Source organism: Aptenodytes forsteri, unplaced genomic scaffold (assembly GCF_000699145.1).
Source record: "Aptenodytes forsteri isolate BGI_AS27 unplaced genomic scaffold, ASM69914v1 Scaffold245, whole genome shotgun sequence".
In the NCBI taxonomy this organism is placed as follows: Eukaryota; Metazoa; Chordata; class Aves; order Sphenisciformes; family Spheniscidae; genus Aptenodytes; species Aptenodytes forsteri.
Window position 1 is genome coordinate 2,624,199 of NW_008795686.1, and position 17,796 is coordinate 2,641,994.

The 17,796-nt window shown below is 37.4% G+C and overlaps 1 protein-coding gene and 1 long non-coding RNA gene across 2 annotated transcripts in view; both read right to left on the reverse strand.

Moving 5' to 3' along the window:
• Window positions 1-2,117, reverse strand: part of LOC103901777 — a 58,124-nt gene extending 56,007 nt beyond the window's left edge. Inside the window, exon 1 of the long non-coding RNA XR_657753.2 lies at window positions 2,035-2,117. This is a non-coding gene — a long non-coding RNA (uncharacterized LOC103901777). The remainder of the gene's footprint in view (window positions 1-2,034) is intronic.
• Window positions 2,118-2,945: 828 nt separating this feature from the next.
• BCKDHB (branched chain keto acid dehydrogenase E1 subunit beta) overlaps window positions 2,946-17,796 on the reverse strand; it is a 77,371-nt gene continuing 62,520 nt past the window's right edge. The window contains exons 8-9 of the mRNA XM_009282728.1: window positions 3,474-3,560; window positions 2,946-3,089 (exon numbers count right to left, since the gene is read on the reverse strand). Coding sequence (XP_009281003.1) covers window positions 2,946-3,089; window positions 3,474-3,560 — 231 coding nt within the window. The remainder of the gene's footprint in view (window positions 3,090-3,473; window positions 3,561-17,796) is intronic.

Genomic DNA, 17,796 nt, shown 5'->3' on the forward strand with positions numbered 1-17,796 from the left:
TGAAGAAAGGCTGAGAGAGTTGGGGTTGTTCAGCCTGGAGAAGAGAAGGCTTCGGGGAGACCTTATTGCAGCCTTCCAGTACTTAAAGGGGGCTTATAAGAAAGATGGAGGCAAACTCTTTAGCAGGGCCTGTTGCAACAGGACAAGGGGGAATGGCTTTAAACTAAAGCGGGGTAGATTGAGACTAGATAGAAGGAAGAAATTTCTTATGCTGAGGGTGGTGAGGCACTGGCACAGGTTGCCCAGAGAGGTGGTGGATGCCCCATCCCTGGAAACCTTCATGGTCAGGTTGAACGGGGCTCTGAGCAACCTGCTCTAGTTGAAGATGTCCCTGCTGATTGCAGGGGGGTTGGACTAGGTGACCTTTAGAGGTGCCTTCCAATCCAACCAAACTATTGATTCTACGATACTATCATGAAACAAATATTTGCTTTCAATAATGACAGAAATAAATAGCCCTTTATTAAAGCATTTTAAACTTTGTTTTCTAAGTAAGTGATATTTGGCAAGATACATCTGATATGTAAGATGGATAAATCAGGTAAGTAGCTTTCTTAGTGGAGGTCTGAGGAGATTAAAGACTCATTTTGTAGTTTCAGCAACATATTGAGCATCCCATGCTCTTCCAATAATATTTACTGATAAGCTTTTTTTCTTTTCAACTCACTTTTTTCTCCAACACATATGCTTTCCTTTGTTATGCCAGTAAATTATGAGATTGCTGCACAGCTTAGAATAGTTTTCTCCTTAAGTGTTAATAATAAAACAAGACACTAAAAGACAGGCTCTTTTGGTTGAGTTTATTTCACATTTTCATAAGAATTTAAGAAAAATCATCACCTTCAACAGTCACGGTTGGCAGTACCTTATGACTTTACTAGACTTATTTTAATCAAAGAGGCTACCTAGAAAAGAAGGGAGGTCAAATACTAATTACTTAGAAGGATGATAAATATTTGGTTCTTAATGGAGACAAAATCTTGGTAGAAAAAATGAATGACCATATAATTATATTAAAATTAAAACAATTACTCTTTAAAAGAAGTTGTATCACACAGATCAAGAAACCAAAGATCAAGAAACACAGTTTTCCGACTCCTTATGCATATTTAATTCAAAATTACATTCCCAGAACAATTAACTCTATTCCTTCCTACAAAAAGGCTAATTCCCAAGCTTTAACTACTGCCTGTATGGTTTATATTTTGTGAATTTTAGAATCCCATTTCTCTCTAGTCCTATAATTTAACTACTCTAAGAATAGAATAATTGGAAAATAGTAATCAGATGGTGATGGACACAATTAGTTGAGATGTTTCTATAAACCAGTATCACTGATGTGCATAGGAAAGAAATCAAGTTAAGGGGAAAATCTGTATGCAAGTACAGATATAAAACGTGTCAGAAAGCTCAAAAGGACTTCCAAAAAAGTTAAAGCCTAATGCTCCACACAACTGATACCGATGTACGTCTCAAGCTTTCAAAGCTGTTCTGTGCATACAAGCTCTACACATGCGTGAGCATCACCACAACTATACATGAACCACTTTCACAGATTGCTTTCCTAATGAGGTCTCTGAACACTATGTCTAACACCACGTTATACTGTACTGGACCTGGGTGCTTTTTCTGTGTCTGATTCCAACATTCCTAGAATGTATTTTTAAGCAGCTTTGGGGATAAAAATATGAGAAAGGTATAAAAAGTACCTTAAAAACAGACTCTACATAAAGATTTTCCCTTTGCATCTGACAGTGCATCCTCCCTGCTTTTCAGTGAAAGTTAAATTTTCTAGCTTAGCAGAAGCTATGCACAGTGCCTGGTAGGTACATGGTTTCTCAGCTGTTCAGATAAAGTAACACAAAAAATAAAATAAAGATAAAGCATCCACAAAACTGAAAATTAACAAAAAAGTAAAAGAGAGCAACTTAAAAAAATATTAAAAACTCGACTTCTAATGTAGTAATAAATATTCTTTCTATTGGTAAACATATTCAGCCATGCAGAACACTTAAATACAAATAACCTCTGTACCTGAACTGTGGAACTGATTTCAGATGCAAATCCTCCTGTCAAGGGAGCCTCATGGCTAATCAGCAATCGCCCAGTCTTCACCACCGACTGAAAAGGAAAAGCAAACCCCAAAAATGTAATCAAACTACAGCTTTTGTGATTTCTCACTTGTACTACTTGTGGAATATATGAAATATGTGACATTATTAGCAGTGTTAGAATGTAGCTACTTTTCCCCTCCTGAATTTTCACTGAAAGATAAATCATCCTAAAAGTCTAAATTGAGTAATTAATAGGATGTTTTTCTATTGACTATAAAAGTGTTTATATCTTCCACTCCATTTTAAGCAAATATCAAGAATAAAAATTTATTCCATTGCATATGAATTCACCCTATCAACGCAAACTGTAACATTTGTGAAGGAGAATAAGGATTTTAACAAGAAGTCAGTAAAAACTTGGATCCTGAAAATACTAAGAGACACACATGTAAAGAAAGATCAAGAAACACAGTTTTCCGACTCCTTATGCATATTTAATTCAAAATTACATTCCCAGAACAATTAACTCTATTCCTTCCTACAAAAAGGCTAATTCCCAAGCTTTAACTACTGCCTGTATGGTTTATATTTTGTGAATTTTAGAATCCCATTTCTCTCTAGTCCTATAATTTAACTACTCTAAGAATAGAATAATTGGAAAATAGTAATCAGATGGTGATGGACACAATTAGTTGAGATGTTTCTATAAACCAGTATCACTGATGTGCATAGGAAAGAAATCAAGTTAAGGGGAAAATCTGTATGCAAGTACAGATATAAAATGTGTCAGAAAGCTCAAAAGGACTTCCAAAAAAGTTAAAGCCTAATGCTCCACACAACTGATACCGATGTACATCTCAAGCTTTCAAAGCTGTTCTGTGCATACAAGCTCTACACATGCGTGAGCATCACCACAACTATACATGAACCACTTTCACAGATTGCTTTCCTAATGAGGTCTCTGAACACTATGTCTAACACCACGTTATACTGTACTGGACCTGGGTGCTTTTTCTGTGTCTGATTCCAACATTCCTAGAATGTATTTTTAAGCAGCTTTGGGGATAAAAATATGAGAAAGGTATAAAAAGTACCTTAAAAACAGACTCTACATAAAGATTTTCCCTTTGCATCTGACAGTGCATCCTCCCTGCTTTTCAGTGAAAGTTAAATTTTCTAGCTTAGCAGAAGCTATGCACAGTGCCTGGTAGGTACATGGTTTCTCAGCTGTTCAGATAAAGTAACACAAAAAATAAAATAAAGATAAAGCATCCACAAAACTGAAAATTAACAAAAAAGTAAAAGAGAGCAACTTAAAAAAATATTAAAAACTCGACTTCTAATGTAGTAATAAATATTCTTTCTATTGGTAAACATATTCAGCCATGCAGAACACTTAAATACAAATAACCTCTGTACCTGAACTGTGGAACTGATTTCAGATGCAAATCCTCCTGTCAAGGGAGCCTCATGGCTAATCAGCAATCGCCCAGTCTTCACCACCGACTGAAAAGGAAAAGCAAACCCCAAAAATGTAATCAAACTACAGCTTTTGTGATTTCTCACTTGTACTACTTGTGGAATATATGAAATATGTGACATTATTAGCAGTGTTAGAATGTAGCTACTTTTCCCCTCCTGAATTTTCACTGAAAGATAAATCATCCTAAAAGTCTAAATTGAGTAATTAATAGGATGTTTTTCTATTGACTATAAAAGTGTTTATATCTTCCACTCCATTTTAAGCAAATATCAAGAATAAAAATTTATTCCATTGCATATGAATTCACCCTATCAACGCAAACTGTAACATTTGTGAAGGAGAATAAGGATTTTAACAAGAAGTCAGTAAAAACTTGGATCCTGAAAATACTAAGAGACACACATGTAAAGAAAGCCTTCACTGATACATATCTTTGCACAACCAGATCCTAGGTTAAGTCATGAATCATAGCTATTCAGAAAGTAAAACTATTAAATAAAAATTTTAGCAAGAAAACAATCATGTGGATTAATGCTGCTTATTTAAGTTTTACACAGCAATTAGAAGCAACATTTTCTAATTTTAAATCTCAGTGTGCAGTTTTTATGTATATTATCTACTTTATAAATAATTACATAGCACAATATATACAGAAGGTGATGTAAGCATCTTTTAATCAAAAAACCAACCTCAGTTCATTGTGAAACATAACAGTGAAAGCAAAATTTTTTTAATCTGATGGGAGTATAAAGCTTCACCACGCCCAAATATCTTGAAGTTTATTGCAACTACATGCTAAATTGCCTAGAATCAACAATATCAGATACCTTTGGTCAGAAACATGGCAGCAAAGACTCACTTTTCATAATACACATTTTATAATTTCATAAGGTGCATAAAAAAGTTTCATGAATTTCTAGAGATGCACATCAGGAAAAAAAAATTTGATTAATGTGTATGTTAATCTTTCAAGAACAGTTACAGTCTGATTTTTAACATAAGTACATAGTGTACTGCTGGTGTACCATTAGTCATCAAGTGGCAAAGCCCAAGACAGGGCTAGCTATCAGCTCAGACTTTCTTAATGGCGTGATCTTCAATTTAATGTCTACACCAGCACATTCTCCAGTCAGGCAGCTCCGTGTTGTCTACATAACAGAATACATATAGGCAATGCCTTAATTATACAGTTTTCCTTCTGATTCAAGTACTTTTCTAATTCTTTTGCTTTTCTAGCAATGACTCAATCAATGGCTCTAAGTAGCTCATCCACAGATGTGCTGGCAAGTCACAGGCTTATAAACAAGATGATCCATATACTGTACTATGAAGTGGTTTGACAACATTCAGAGCTAAACAAGACAGGAAAAGCCATTTCAACAGTTGGAAAGTGATCCACAGTTACGTAGGCTGATTTCTTGAATTTCTTTTGCCAGCAATGGAAACTCGTATCTGAAAAGCAGAGGCATTAACTGCAGTATAAATCTGTTCCTTACATTAAAACGACAGTTAAACGAACAAAATGCACACTCCAGTTTTAAGTTGGTATGATAAAACTGATACAATCAGTTTTAAATTGCTATGGTAAACCTGATACAATTGATCAATTTAAAAGGTTTTTTTCAGAATCCTCTTACTTTTATTTTAAACAAAGATTCTTTTGCATATATTTGTTCCGAGAGGTTCACACTTCAAAACATTACAAGTTATCATTAAGGTTACAGATTTGGTTTCTCAGAATTTAATAGTATGAAACAGACACTGTTAGAATGCATGTAAGAAAATCCACATGGGATCAGACCAGTAATCCAGCAGTCCAGTATCCTGTCTCCACAATGGAGATAATTTGCTGTTTAGGAAAGAGTAAGCTTAGGGTCTTTAATGTGTTCCTTCACTATTTCTCAGCCTCCGACTATTTTCACATCACAGGTTTCCTGAGTCCAATATGGTTTCTTGCTCTGAGTAACTGATAACTTTTCTTGCTTGAATTTATCTGTTCTCAAATTGAACCCATGTAAACAATAAAGAAAAAGGAAAAAAAAGGAAAAAAATCTCATTTTGGAAACCTGCTTCTCCTATACGAGAAATCCTTATTTTTACATATGATTCCCAAGGGCTTCAAGGATTCTTTGCCTGTAGGAGCTTGTTAAGAGCGAGCAAGCAGCTGTGATCACCAAGCATTGCATACAAGCATCTCAGCCCTGCTAAAAAGCACTATATATCTCTCCTGTTGGGAAACCATGCTAGCATAGCTTTGGTGCTCTTAGTACCCATCCTAGCTTGTTCAGGGTCAGCGTGGATACCTGCACCACATTGTGCCATGTAGAAATACCTTAAAAATTCTCCTAATGGTTAAACCAGAATCAAAATGAGCAGAAATTAACCACTATACTGCACTGCAAATAGAGTCCTGGAAGGATGTGAATATTGCGATTCCTGAATATTACAGGCTCCCCTGCATCAATTTCTACTTCACATTTAACACTTGTTCCTAAGCTACAGTGAGTCTTTCAGAAAGATATGCAATCTTAATTATGGTATTTCCAGTGTTTGCAAATGCATCACAGCTATTGGTAAGTTGTTCCAGAGTTTAACTGCCTTCCCTGTTAAAATTTTGCACCGTATTTCCAAACTAATTTGGCTGACTTCAACTTCAAGCTGCTGGTTCTTATTTTACTTCTGTTTGGTAGATGGAGAAGCTATCTATTATCACATTTCTGCTCCCCACATGAATACGTTAAGATTGTGATCAAATGATCTCTTAACCACACTTCTGCTAAACTAAGCAAACTGAGCTCTGAATCTTTCACCATGAAGCACACTTCCAATTCCTTCATCATTCTTACAACCCTACCCTGAATCGTCTCCAGTTTTCAATGTCCTTCTTGAAGAACACCCATCTGAAACCAGCATTCCAGCCTTTTTCCAGAACAATGCCAAACACAGAGATAACATACCCTCGATACTGCAGCACTTGGATGTATGAGGCCTTTTGGCCAAAGCATAACAACATGAGTCCAGTTTCAACTGATGACTGCGATTCCCTGTTCTTGGGAAAGAGGGTTTTGTCATTAAAGGATAACTGCTTCTTGGAATAAAGATGGAAATATAGTGTGCATTTATTATTTCAAGATACAAAATTTTATTTGGATATGCTGAAAAATATATTATGTGCCTGAACCCAGCTCAGTTAATGAATCTATCTTCTCTTTATCAGTGACTAAGTGTCTATTTTACCATTTCTCCAGCTGTTTGTTACCTCTAACTTATCAGTAACGGATTTAAATGTTTTCCATATCTGTGATAGAAATATTAAAAAACAGGTTAAAAGTCAGACTCTGCAGAACGTCAGTGACTTTACTATTTCCATGCCTTTACATGACATACAGTTAAAGTCAACACAGCACTAATACCTCACTTCTCAACTATGTTAATTTGTTTTGTCAGCACCTAATTATGAATTGTTGATCATATATTTCTAAGTTATTTCTCCCTACTTGCTTCTTCCTTGCTAATTTTTTATAGTTTTATAGATTAATCCTTCTAACTGATTTGGGACACAGTTTTTGGGGGGGGTTTGTTTGTTTGTTTGGGGTTTTTTTGTGGAAAAAACACTCCATAAGGTATCAGATTAATAAATTACTGGTAGAAAGATACTTTGGTTCATCAAACATATTGGGTCTCTGTATGGCCTCTTCAATTTTGTTAAACAAATTTTTTAAATATGCATTACCATGTAAAAATGTTTCAGACTATATAGCTTAGAAGAAAGCCATAGCCCATGATGAAAAAGTCCAACCTTCTCCTACATTGGTAGTGTTCTAGAATGGCTAACTTACTTAATTTCTGTGTCTTCATATGAAAATTTAATGTTATTTCCTGGAAGTAAAATGGTTAATCAGATAAAAGGGAAAATTTCAAAAGTAACTGCTCTACGATCAATAGGGCACAGTGGACATTGTCAATGATTATTTTCAGATATCAATGCTGTTCTATAAAACATGAACTTCATTTTTAAAATCTACTATAAAACATTAGTCCCTGTCAAATCAAATGAGGAAAGCATTCAACCTCCAGGATAACCAAAGCCCAACATTCAGAAGAGCATTTACAATCCAAATAAATACAGCACGGTAACACCCAGTAATGGGGTCCTCACCCTTCAAACTTAATGGGAAATACCACTGGCATAAAACTGGAGAAGACAGTGGTTAAATCAGCACAGTGTAACAAATTGGCCAGCATAGAATCCTACCATTTTATCACCTTTTAAAAATGTGGATAGTTGGAGTGTTTGGTTTTTGTTTTTTTTTTTTTCTTCATTTGAATTAGCTAGAGAAAAGGATGGCCTTTCAAGGAACAATGTATTTTGTCCCCTCAACCAGAGACTTGTTGCATTTCTATAAGGGCTTGATTCTCCTCCATTTCCCCAACAACCCTGCTCTATCTTCCAAAACCCCAGTCTTTACACTTCTTCTCACCTCAGTAAGAGATTAAAATTTTGAAATGCATGCACATTCTGCAGCTCATGTAGAGTACTTTTAAAAATGCATCTTCAAAAAATATGGTGTGGCTTAGGAGATTGGCACTGATAAAAATGTTCCTTCTTTACATCCACAACCAGAAGGTGTTGTTTGCTGATCTTTAAAGTCCAGAGAGGCTTCTGAGGGTGCTAAGAGATTCTGTAGGTATCTCCTATCTCAAATTAAATGAAAATGAAAACTTTTTTTTGCCATCTTTAGTAACAGACCATAGAGGAAAGTCAGAAGCAACATCCAAGCTTTTAGAGAGCATAGCTCCTCTTTGTGTCATGGTCACTCTGCACTTTCACAGCTGAGTTCAGCTGATGCAACCCTGGTTGCTCCTGAAAGGGAGAGGTCCTGTTCTACCAAGAACCTCCTGTTTCCAGCCCATCCCTAGCATCTCCTCAAGCACTGAAGGGGCCACAGGGTAAGCCAGCTGAAGGAGATAATCCCATTTATCCTGCAGCAGTGTACAGTTAGCATAAAGCAGCAAACACCACCCCAGAGACAGATTCAGAGTTCAGAGGCATATCAGGATTCACTCACAGAAAGCTTCAGCAGTGCTCCCTCCCTCCAGAGGGCAGCTGAGACCCAGGTCATGGCACACCACTGTCACCTGTGCTTTATCCAGTCATTAGAGAAAAGACTCCAGGGCTTTCAACTACTAAATTAACCCTAAAACAAAACCATAAATTGATATTGACTATATTTTCCCACCTCAATTTCATTGTCAGGACTGTTTTACATCGGTGTCATCCACAAGGATGACAATTGACGTTGCGTCAGAGCAAAAGGCTAGCGGCATGATCCCCCTGATAATGAAAAGTAAAAAAAACCTTAACGCCTTTGCAAGACTAATGCTTTCAGATTGCACTCTGAAGGTTTTCTGAACTGCAGCCCAGTGTTTTCGCAGTGAAGCAGCTAAGCAAATTATTTTCAATCTCCCTGACCACACTCTTTATCCAAGATCCATAATCACTTTTCTGTTCAACTCTCAATTCATCATGTTGGCTGCTTTCTCCCCTCCTACAGGCACTGATGACAGAAGAAAACAACACAAGTCTGGCACTTCCAAGCAATTTGAAATCTAAGTGCTGACACTACCAATAACATACTATGCCCTTACTTAGGAGAAAGCAGTCTTAAACCGAAATGAGTTTGATGGTCAACTGCATTTTACCCTATTACTCTACACACATAGCAACAGCACTACTTCCAGTGTAACCAGCTGCTTCACTAACACAACTGCGTTTAAAGAAATGATCAAAGTCAGAATTAGATTATAAATGGCTGTTATTCTGTCACAATGGCAAGTTGCCTATTTTCTTTAAAAAGAAAATCTTGTTCTCAGAATAGAAAGATTCTCCATCTCTTACAGAAAATGAATTATTTCGATGTTCACTTTCACATTTAAAGTTTTGCATACTTTTGATCGTGTTCTTTAGAGACTATAAAAAATTCCTGCATAATTGAAAAAATAACTTTCCAAAATAATTTTAAAGCTGGCAAAAGTACTGAAATTGTATTTGTATTATATCTCATTTAACACTAAGCATGTATGCAAACAATTATAAAATTGTATAAAAATGAACATTAATAGATACATGCCTTTACTGAAAACAAAACAGAATATGTTAGCTTTAAAAAAAAAAACCAACAACTTGGTAAAGTTTAAATAAATGCCTTGAAAAACATTTTTTCTTTTTCATTTTTAGATCAGCTTTAATGAATTTGTGCTTGGAAATTGTAAAACCTGAGGGAGGCTACTTTCCCCAACCCATTAGTTCTACTTCCTTTTTAACGTTTCAATAACAAATGAAATTGCATAGCAGCATTCTTGGTACTGAATATCATAAGCATAGGGATAGAAATAAGATCCCAGATTTTTATTCAGCATTTCCCACAGAGAAATGTGTAACATAACCTGCCAGGTGAATCACTGAGGATTAAATTTACTAAGCATGTGCAGATCCATAGCATGACACATTAGGTCCCATGTACCCCAGATACAATGAACTGTTTGTGCATGTGATATACTGACAATCTTAACAAATGCACTCACTATGTCCCCAATTTCCAGACATCCCAGAGCCATGTTGGAGTTGTGGAATCTGTGGAAAACCAAATAGATCCTCAAGCACCTTTTTTTTTTTTTTTTACCAGGGGGCAAAGAGAAGGAATAGAAGGGAAGAGGAATAGGATGTGTCCTAAGAGCCTGGAGATGCAAAAGCCCTATAACGGCCTAATGATCATGACCTAGTTTGCAAATTATAACTAATCAGTTGCACAGAAGAACTACCTTCCCCTAGAAGTAGTAAAAGCTAGGAATAGTATACACTCTTTAAAGCTCCAACACAGCAGAAAAAATAATTCATAACATCAAAGAAAAAATACTAAATAATTAACCTGAATTAAAAGAAAATAAAATAACACCATTTGGTGTGGTTTTCAACAGTACTAAATTCCCAGAGAAGGAAAATGAGAGAGAGCCTTCAAATCCACTATATCATGTCTACGCTACACTTGCAAGTTAACTGAAACTCATTTATCAGTAAAATCAAGATGCAAAGACAAATAAATGACATGACAAACCATTATTTCATCACACACAGCTCAACAGCCCAAAGTATGAATAAGATTTCTCAATTACTGGTAATGAGACAGTCAGCCTGTTAAGATTCATAAGGCTAGTGTAAGTATAATAAACATATCGGAGTATTGCAATAATATCACAGAGAATCCTAGCTGAACGCTGGCAACAATGTACATAGATCAAAGATAAAACTACTTAGAAAGGAAAAAACATCATTCTTATTCCATCACTTAGGAAGGCCATTGGAGAAAAATCTTAAACAAAACTTTTCAAACAATAAAATGAAGAAACATAGGCAGTTCTGTAATAGACGAGTATGCTGATTAACAGCAGGGAATGAAAAAGAAAATTCACTTTCTTTTTAACTTGACACAAATAGCTAAAATGTTGCCAATCATTTTAACTGATCCACATTAGCAGAGCACAAATCTTTGTCTTGCCGCTAGTAGTTAACCAAAACAGAGGTTTTTAATGCATTACTGCCTGCTTGTTCAGCTGATGCAGCCGAGGTTTGTGCCGTCTGACCTATAAGCCTGGAATTCATTGACTGCAGATGCATGGCCCAAGGCTGCTGCGACAGGCTGTGGCCCGGACAGAGCTTCCCCAAAGCAAAAGGATCTGCGATAAGTAATTTACATGGTGAGGACGAGCAGATCCATTAGGGCTCCCAGACTGCAAAGAGCACAAAGATGAACAGGCATGGATTCTGGTTTCTCACAAAGAGAACCAAAACATGGTTCTTGGAAGGAGACAACAGTAACAGGGACTAGTCAAAGAACAGAGAACAGCCCTCCACTAGTGTTCAATACAGCATGAGACCTTAGCACATTAGGGCGAAGAGGCTGTCCCTGCTGCTCAACCCTCCTCTGACACTACCTGCCTTCTCTGGAGCAAAAGACAAAAACAAACAAAAAATCCAAAACTTAAACCCCAAAACTTGTTAGTCTAGCCTCCTTTCCAATTAATTTCAAATGAGAGTAAAAGACCAGCTATTAGGGAAAACAAACAAAGATCTAAAAGCATAATGCTTTACAACTCCAAGTATCATAATAATGAAGAAAAAAGGTAGAAAAGTATTAAAAATGTATCTGCTACCCAAGGAGCTGTTTACCTGAAACCAAATTATTAATGCTTCATGAAATAAATTACCAAAACATGTATTAAGGTGTAGCATGTTGTAGACAACTCTCTGCCCAAGGAGCTGTTTACCTTTGTGTTTACCTGAAATGATTAATGCTTCTTGAAATAAATGACCAAAACATGTAGTAAGGTGTAGCATGTTGTAGACAACTCTCATACTCTCCATTCAGCTCTCTGAAAGTTGTTACTGTGCATTCAAATATTGATTTCTAATAAGGAGTAAAGCTCCCAGAGAAGAGTTCAAGTTAATTTTACATGAACACTTTAAATCTGTTCTCCCTAAAAGCTCAGTTTTGCTGTACTTCTACCTGGCTACTACTTCCACCAACTCCATAGTATTAGCCCAACATAGTCAGATTAAAATCCTAATGACACCTCGAAGGAAGGGGAAGGAACAATCTGGAACACAGGAAACGGTTGGACTGCATTTTTGACAGCAGCAAAGGCAGAAGCAGGAGGGGATGCTAACAGCAGGATGGGGAAAGAAAAATTATTAAAAAAACCCCCAACACCCATACTTTTATTTATAGCCAGCTGCCCATCATAACTCTGACCTCTGACCTTCCGTTGACACTATGTTTAAGAATAAGATTAAGTATCAATAAAGATTTTATATTATAAATACTGTTCTCTGGAGAAAAAAACGAGATGATAACAGTAAAGGCAACATTATTATTATGGGTCTGTGTCCCAAGGAATTTAGATTTTAAAAGACTTTATTTCAAATAAAGTCACATTGATAGACTTCACAAAGCAGAGATTCATAATAAATTTGTAAGACTTACCCTTTAATGTAATTCTAGATACATACAGATAGGTATACACAGAGCATATACATGCAGAACTCAGCTGGCTCAAAGACACTAACATTTTTTTTCCCTTTAAGCATTCTTAAGCCCATACATGTGCATTACCTGTTGCTGGAGTTGGTGAGCCCTGTTCCTGTTGTCAGAAAGGTTATGAATAAAATCACTTCCATGATTTCCAGCTACATCTGAGCTGGTGGTCAAGAAATCAACCTTTACATTATGTACAGGAATTTTGTATTCCTACTAGATGAGTTGGAGTGAGGAAACAAGTTAATAGGCTTGCAATAATTCTGAAAACCTATTTTCAGAAAATTCTCCGAGAACTCTGACCCTGTAGTAAAGAGAAAATTACCATAGTAGGTACAATTTCAATTTTTTTTTTTAATATATTTTTTTTATTACTGTGAACAATGTATGGGGACTCAATTAAAAGTTGATAAATTGCTATGGAGACAACCAAGCTTTCAAAAAAAGTTACTTAAAGACTTCTCTGCACTTTCTCAGTTTTAGTATGCATATCTAGCTATCTGCATGCAGATGCATATGTCTATATATTTATTTCCTTTGTTACCAACTGAAATGCAAATATTACATTGATGTCTCAGAAGATCAAGGCCAACACAAATAAAAATCTCTCTGAAGACTGAGATGAATTGCTCAAATTCAGTGTGTCAAAGCAACGAAAATATTTTGCTCAGGAGTCATCATTCACAACTTGCTCTGTCACTCAGTATAAAAAACATCTGAGCTGTCTAAAAATAAACAATAACCAACAACCAATTCTCAGTTCTCTTATCAGCTTCACTTAAACAGTTTACTACTGTGCTCCTGTTTAAACCTACACAGCCTCTTATGGCAAAATAAAAACAGTTCCCAGGAAGAAGTATGGTCCTTACACCTCAAATAGTGCTGCATTAAGCAGTTGAGGCTTTACTGCCTCTAACCTCAAGTGAAGTCCCTGCAATGGGTTAGGTCTTCATCCTGACTTCCTCCTGTATGGAATTACATACATTTTCCAAGCAATGGACCTGATTAAGCACCTCCTCTTAATAAGAAGGATTACAAATAAAATCATCAGCATTGGTGTAACTGTTTGCCTGCCCCGTTTATTTACATTAACCATTTATACCCGTTAGACTGTGCCCATCCACCTAAGGGCAAGGGCTCCAGCCCTCAACCAACCTGATGACCTTATCAATATCTTTCTTTTATTGGGGGCCCAAGCCTTGAGTATTGAGTGGAGGGTGGCAATTGCTGCCTTTGAGCACCAGGCCACACTTCTGCTGACACAGCCCAGGATGCTGCTGGCTCTTGTTGCTGCCAGGGCCACTGCATGCTTATGCTTAGCTCGCTGCCCACCAAGGCCCCCAAGGACTTTTTCTGCAGAGCTGCTCCCCAGCCAGGCACTCCTGGTCTCTACCGTCACAAGCTCTTCCTTCCCAGGTGAAAGGCCTGCCATTTGACGTTGCTGAATTTCATAAAGTCACTGTCTGCGCATTCCTTGTCAGCCCATTCCTCCAGTTTGTCTATGCTCCTCCAGAGAGCAGCCCTGCCCTCAAGCATATCACTTGTTTCCCCCTCCCCAGAATTTGGTGTCATCTGTTAAGCTTGATGAGGGTGCACTCCATCACCTCCTCCACATCACTGATAATGATGTTTGAACAGGACAGGTCCCAGGACAGACCCCTGCAGTACTACTCGCTTGTTACTGGCCTCCAGGTAGAATACCATACTCTACCCATTAACCATGACCCTCGAGGCCCAATCATACAAACAGCATTTTACCTATCCAGCTGTCCATCTGATCAGAGCATGACGTCCTAACTTGGATACAGGACTATTCTGGGAGGTAGTATCAAAAGCCTTGCCGAAGTCAAGGTAAGTCATCCATTGCTCACCCCTTGTCCACAGATCCAGACACTTTTGTCACAGAAAGCAATCACGTTGGTTCAGCCTGAGTTAGCCTTAGCAAGACCATGCTTACTTTTCCTCATCTTCTCCTTAATATGTTCAGAAATTACGGGAAACTTTCAGTCTGAGTGAAGAACACTAGTTTTAGTGATTAAAAACAGCATCAAAGAATTTACTGATAATTCTTTTATGAAATATACAACATTTTCCTAACTTTGATCACAAAAAAGCAACCACATGCTCACTGAAGCAGGAGACACACATCTGTAAGCGGTCTGAGTGCTGTCAGTGAGATGACCCACAGTAGGGAGCACCCCAGCAATCTCAGTACACATTTGCAGAACTGTATTCTAAATCATTATTTAGAAAATATTAGTGCAGTTTCCTTTTCAGACAACTCTTCAGTCGCTTCTGGATGACGGGGTAGAATGTACCCTCAGCAAAGTTGCAGATGACACAAAACTGGGAGGAGTGGCTTATAAGCCAGAGGGTTGTGCTGCGATTTGGAGGCACCTGCACAGGCTGGAGAAATGAGCTGACAGGAACCTCATGAAGTTCAAAAAGGGAAGTGCAAAGTCCTGCACCTGGGAAGGAACAACTTCATGCACCAGGACAGGCTGGGGGCCACACAGCTGGAAAGTGGCTTGGCAGGAAAGGGACATGGGCGTCCTGGTGGACACCACATTGACCATGAGCAAGAAGTGTGCCCCTGCAGCAAAGAAGGCTAATGGTATCCTGGGTTGCATTAGGAGGAGTGTTGCCAGGGGGTCAAGGGAGGTGTTCCTTCCCCTTTACTCAGCATTGGTAAGGCCATACCTGGAGTACTGTGTCATGTTCTGGGCTCCTCAGTACAAGAGACACGGACATATTAGAGAGAGTCAACGAAGGGCCACAAAGATGATTAAGGACGACTGGGATTAAGGGATCTCATCAATGTATATACATACCCAAAGGGAGGGTGCAAACAAGACAGAGTCAGGCTCTTTTCGGGGGTGCCCAGTGACAGGACTGCATAGTTTATGCTATTATGCTGATGTTGCATAACACACTGGTTAAACCTCACCACATGAGGATGGATCTTTTCCCCAATTTAAAATGTATGCATGGCAGGAACAGTTCATAAAGAACTAATGTGACCACAGCTGGATGCACATATGAAACATCTTTCAGAGAAATGTTAGCGCAACCATAAAACTTACTGCCTCGACACACCAGGATTTTATTATTCCAATATGTATCATTTTTACACTATAAATGCCAAAAATAATTCTGAAAGACTAACGTGGCTTCTTCCTGCATAGCACGGAAAACATAATGTTGTAGTGTGAAGACAGTGGTGCAGAGTTAATGAGAAATGAAAACAAGCACAGGAGTAATGCAAAGTAACCTGGAAAATTTAAAAAATTACAATCAAAACAAAAAGGGTTGGCTACAGGGCTAGGCAGAACATCCTAAGAAGCAACGAAGAGAGTGGATAATAAAACAGTTATTGCCTTTACACCCTACACAACATTGTCAGCGTATGGCTGAGATGTTCAACAGAGAGATTTATAAGCTTCCTGCAAAGCCAAGAACCAAGGACAGGTTCCCAATGTGTTAGGCACCATAAAAATACAGAGTAGCAGAGAATTCCTCTCCAAAACAACTTTCAATGTAAATAGCTGAGACTGCGAAAAGAGAAAAGAGATACGACACACAGCAGGGTGCATCTCAACACAGTTTGGGCTGCTTGATATAGTTTTTAATAGAAGAGTGCTAAACTAGATTAGAAGGACTGATATTCTATCAACCAGTGAGTAACTTTCTAATGCCTTTCAGTGAACTTCCTCTTGTAAAACAATGCTGCCACAAACCCTCTTGTAATACTTTCATAACACCATTCTACATACCCTAAAGCAGTTAATTGCTAAGAAAACAGTAGCTGCTAACAATGGTCATAGGATGTGGAGACAACGGAGAAAAGGTACGTTTTGTGCAGATGGATGCTCCTGCTTAACCTAAAAATAATTAGGTACATACTAACTAACTTCAGTAAGAGATAGACAAAGAAAAATTACTTCTGGAATTCCATAGCATGACCTTTTGATAACCTTAACATAAATTGCTACATACACGCTGGAATAAATTGTTTAGGAAAGAAAACTGATTCAGAAATCAAAAGCAAATTTGAAAATAAAACCCACCTGGCTCATTCTTATCACTTCATGTACACTACATTGATTTTATTGCATTCTTGTCCTCCACCTCTTCACATCTCATTTGTTTTCTGATACTGGAAGTTCTCCTTAACAGTGACAATTAATATTTTTAATATACCTTTGATACAAGGAGTCCCTGTTTACTTCTGAGGACCCCACATACAGCCTGGATGACACTACTGAAATAAGTAACATGAATATAAAAAAGCTTCTTCTGACCAAATGCCTCTAAATCTCCCAATCATTGTCTTCTCGTAATAACTATGAACAGATTCCTTAAATAGTCTTTGGAAGTATAAAGACAACTGAACTAATGGAAAATATTCATGAATCTGCTGGACTGGTAACTCATAATTCCTCAATACTTTGAACTATATTTGCCTACTTAACCACAATTAAATACACCTATTCAAACAATCTTTCTCAGTGTGTAGACTAAAACATAAAACTTAATAGTAAAGGTTTCAGAAAACAAGAACTCCAGCAGCAACCTCCAAACTTCACCAGTCTGACCAGTAGTTAATAATGCACCATGGACAAATTTGTCCTTCCTTCCCCCACTAGACTACTTTTTATTTCCCTGTTTATGGAAGCAAAATTAGGAAGTCCTGGCAAAAACAGCAAATACAGATGGACAATGCTGCACCAAAGAGGTCCTTTTCATCCCAGAAATCTTCATGGACACATTATAAGACCATCTTCAAGTTTGTCCGGCACCACCACATTCAGTTGACGTTCCATGGAGAGAAGTCCTTTTCTGAGGCTTTTTATTCCCTTATCGCTTTAATTACACTGTTAAACATACAAAATAGAGTCTTCATAAATTAACTTGCTTCTTCATTTGTTCTATACTCATGCTCAAAACTAACATTTATTTTAGGTCTCAGAAGTTGTAAGTCTATTAATAAATCAATATTTAAATCTGAGATTAGTTAGCCCTCCTTTTGCCTTTCAGAAATTATGTGCATATTGTTTATTATTAGTCACAGGTTTTGAAAATTTCAGCTGTACCACAAACTCCTGGAATAATCAGGCTGTAATAGTACATATCCTTTTCACTATAATACTTTTCTATTTGTGGGGGG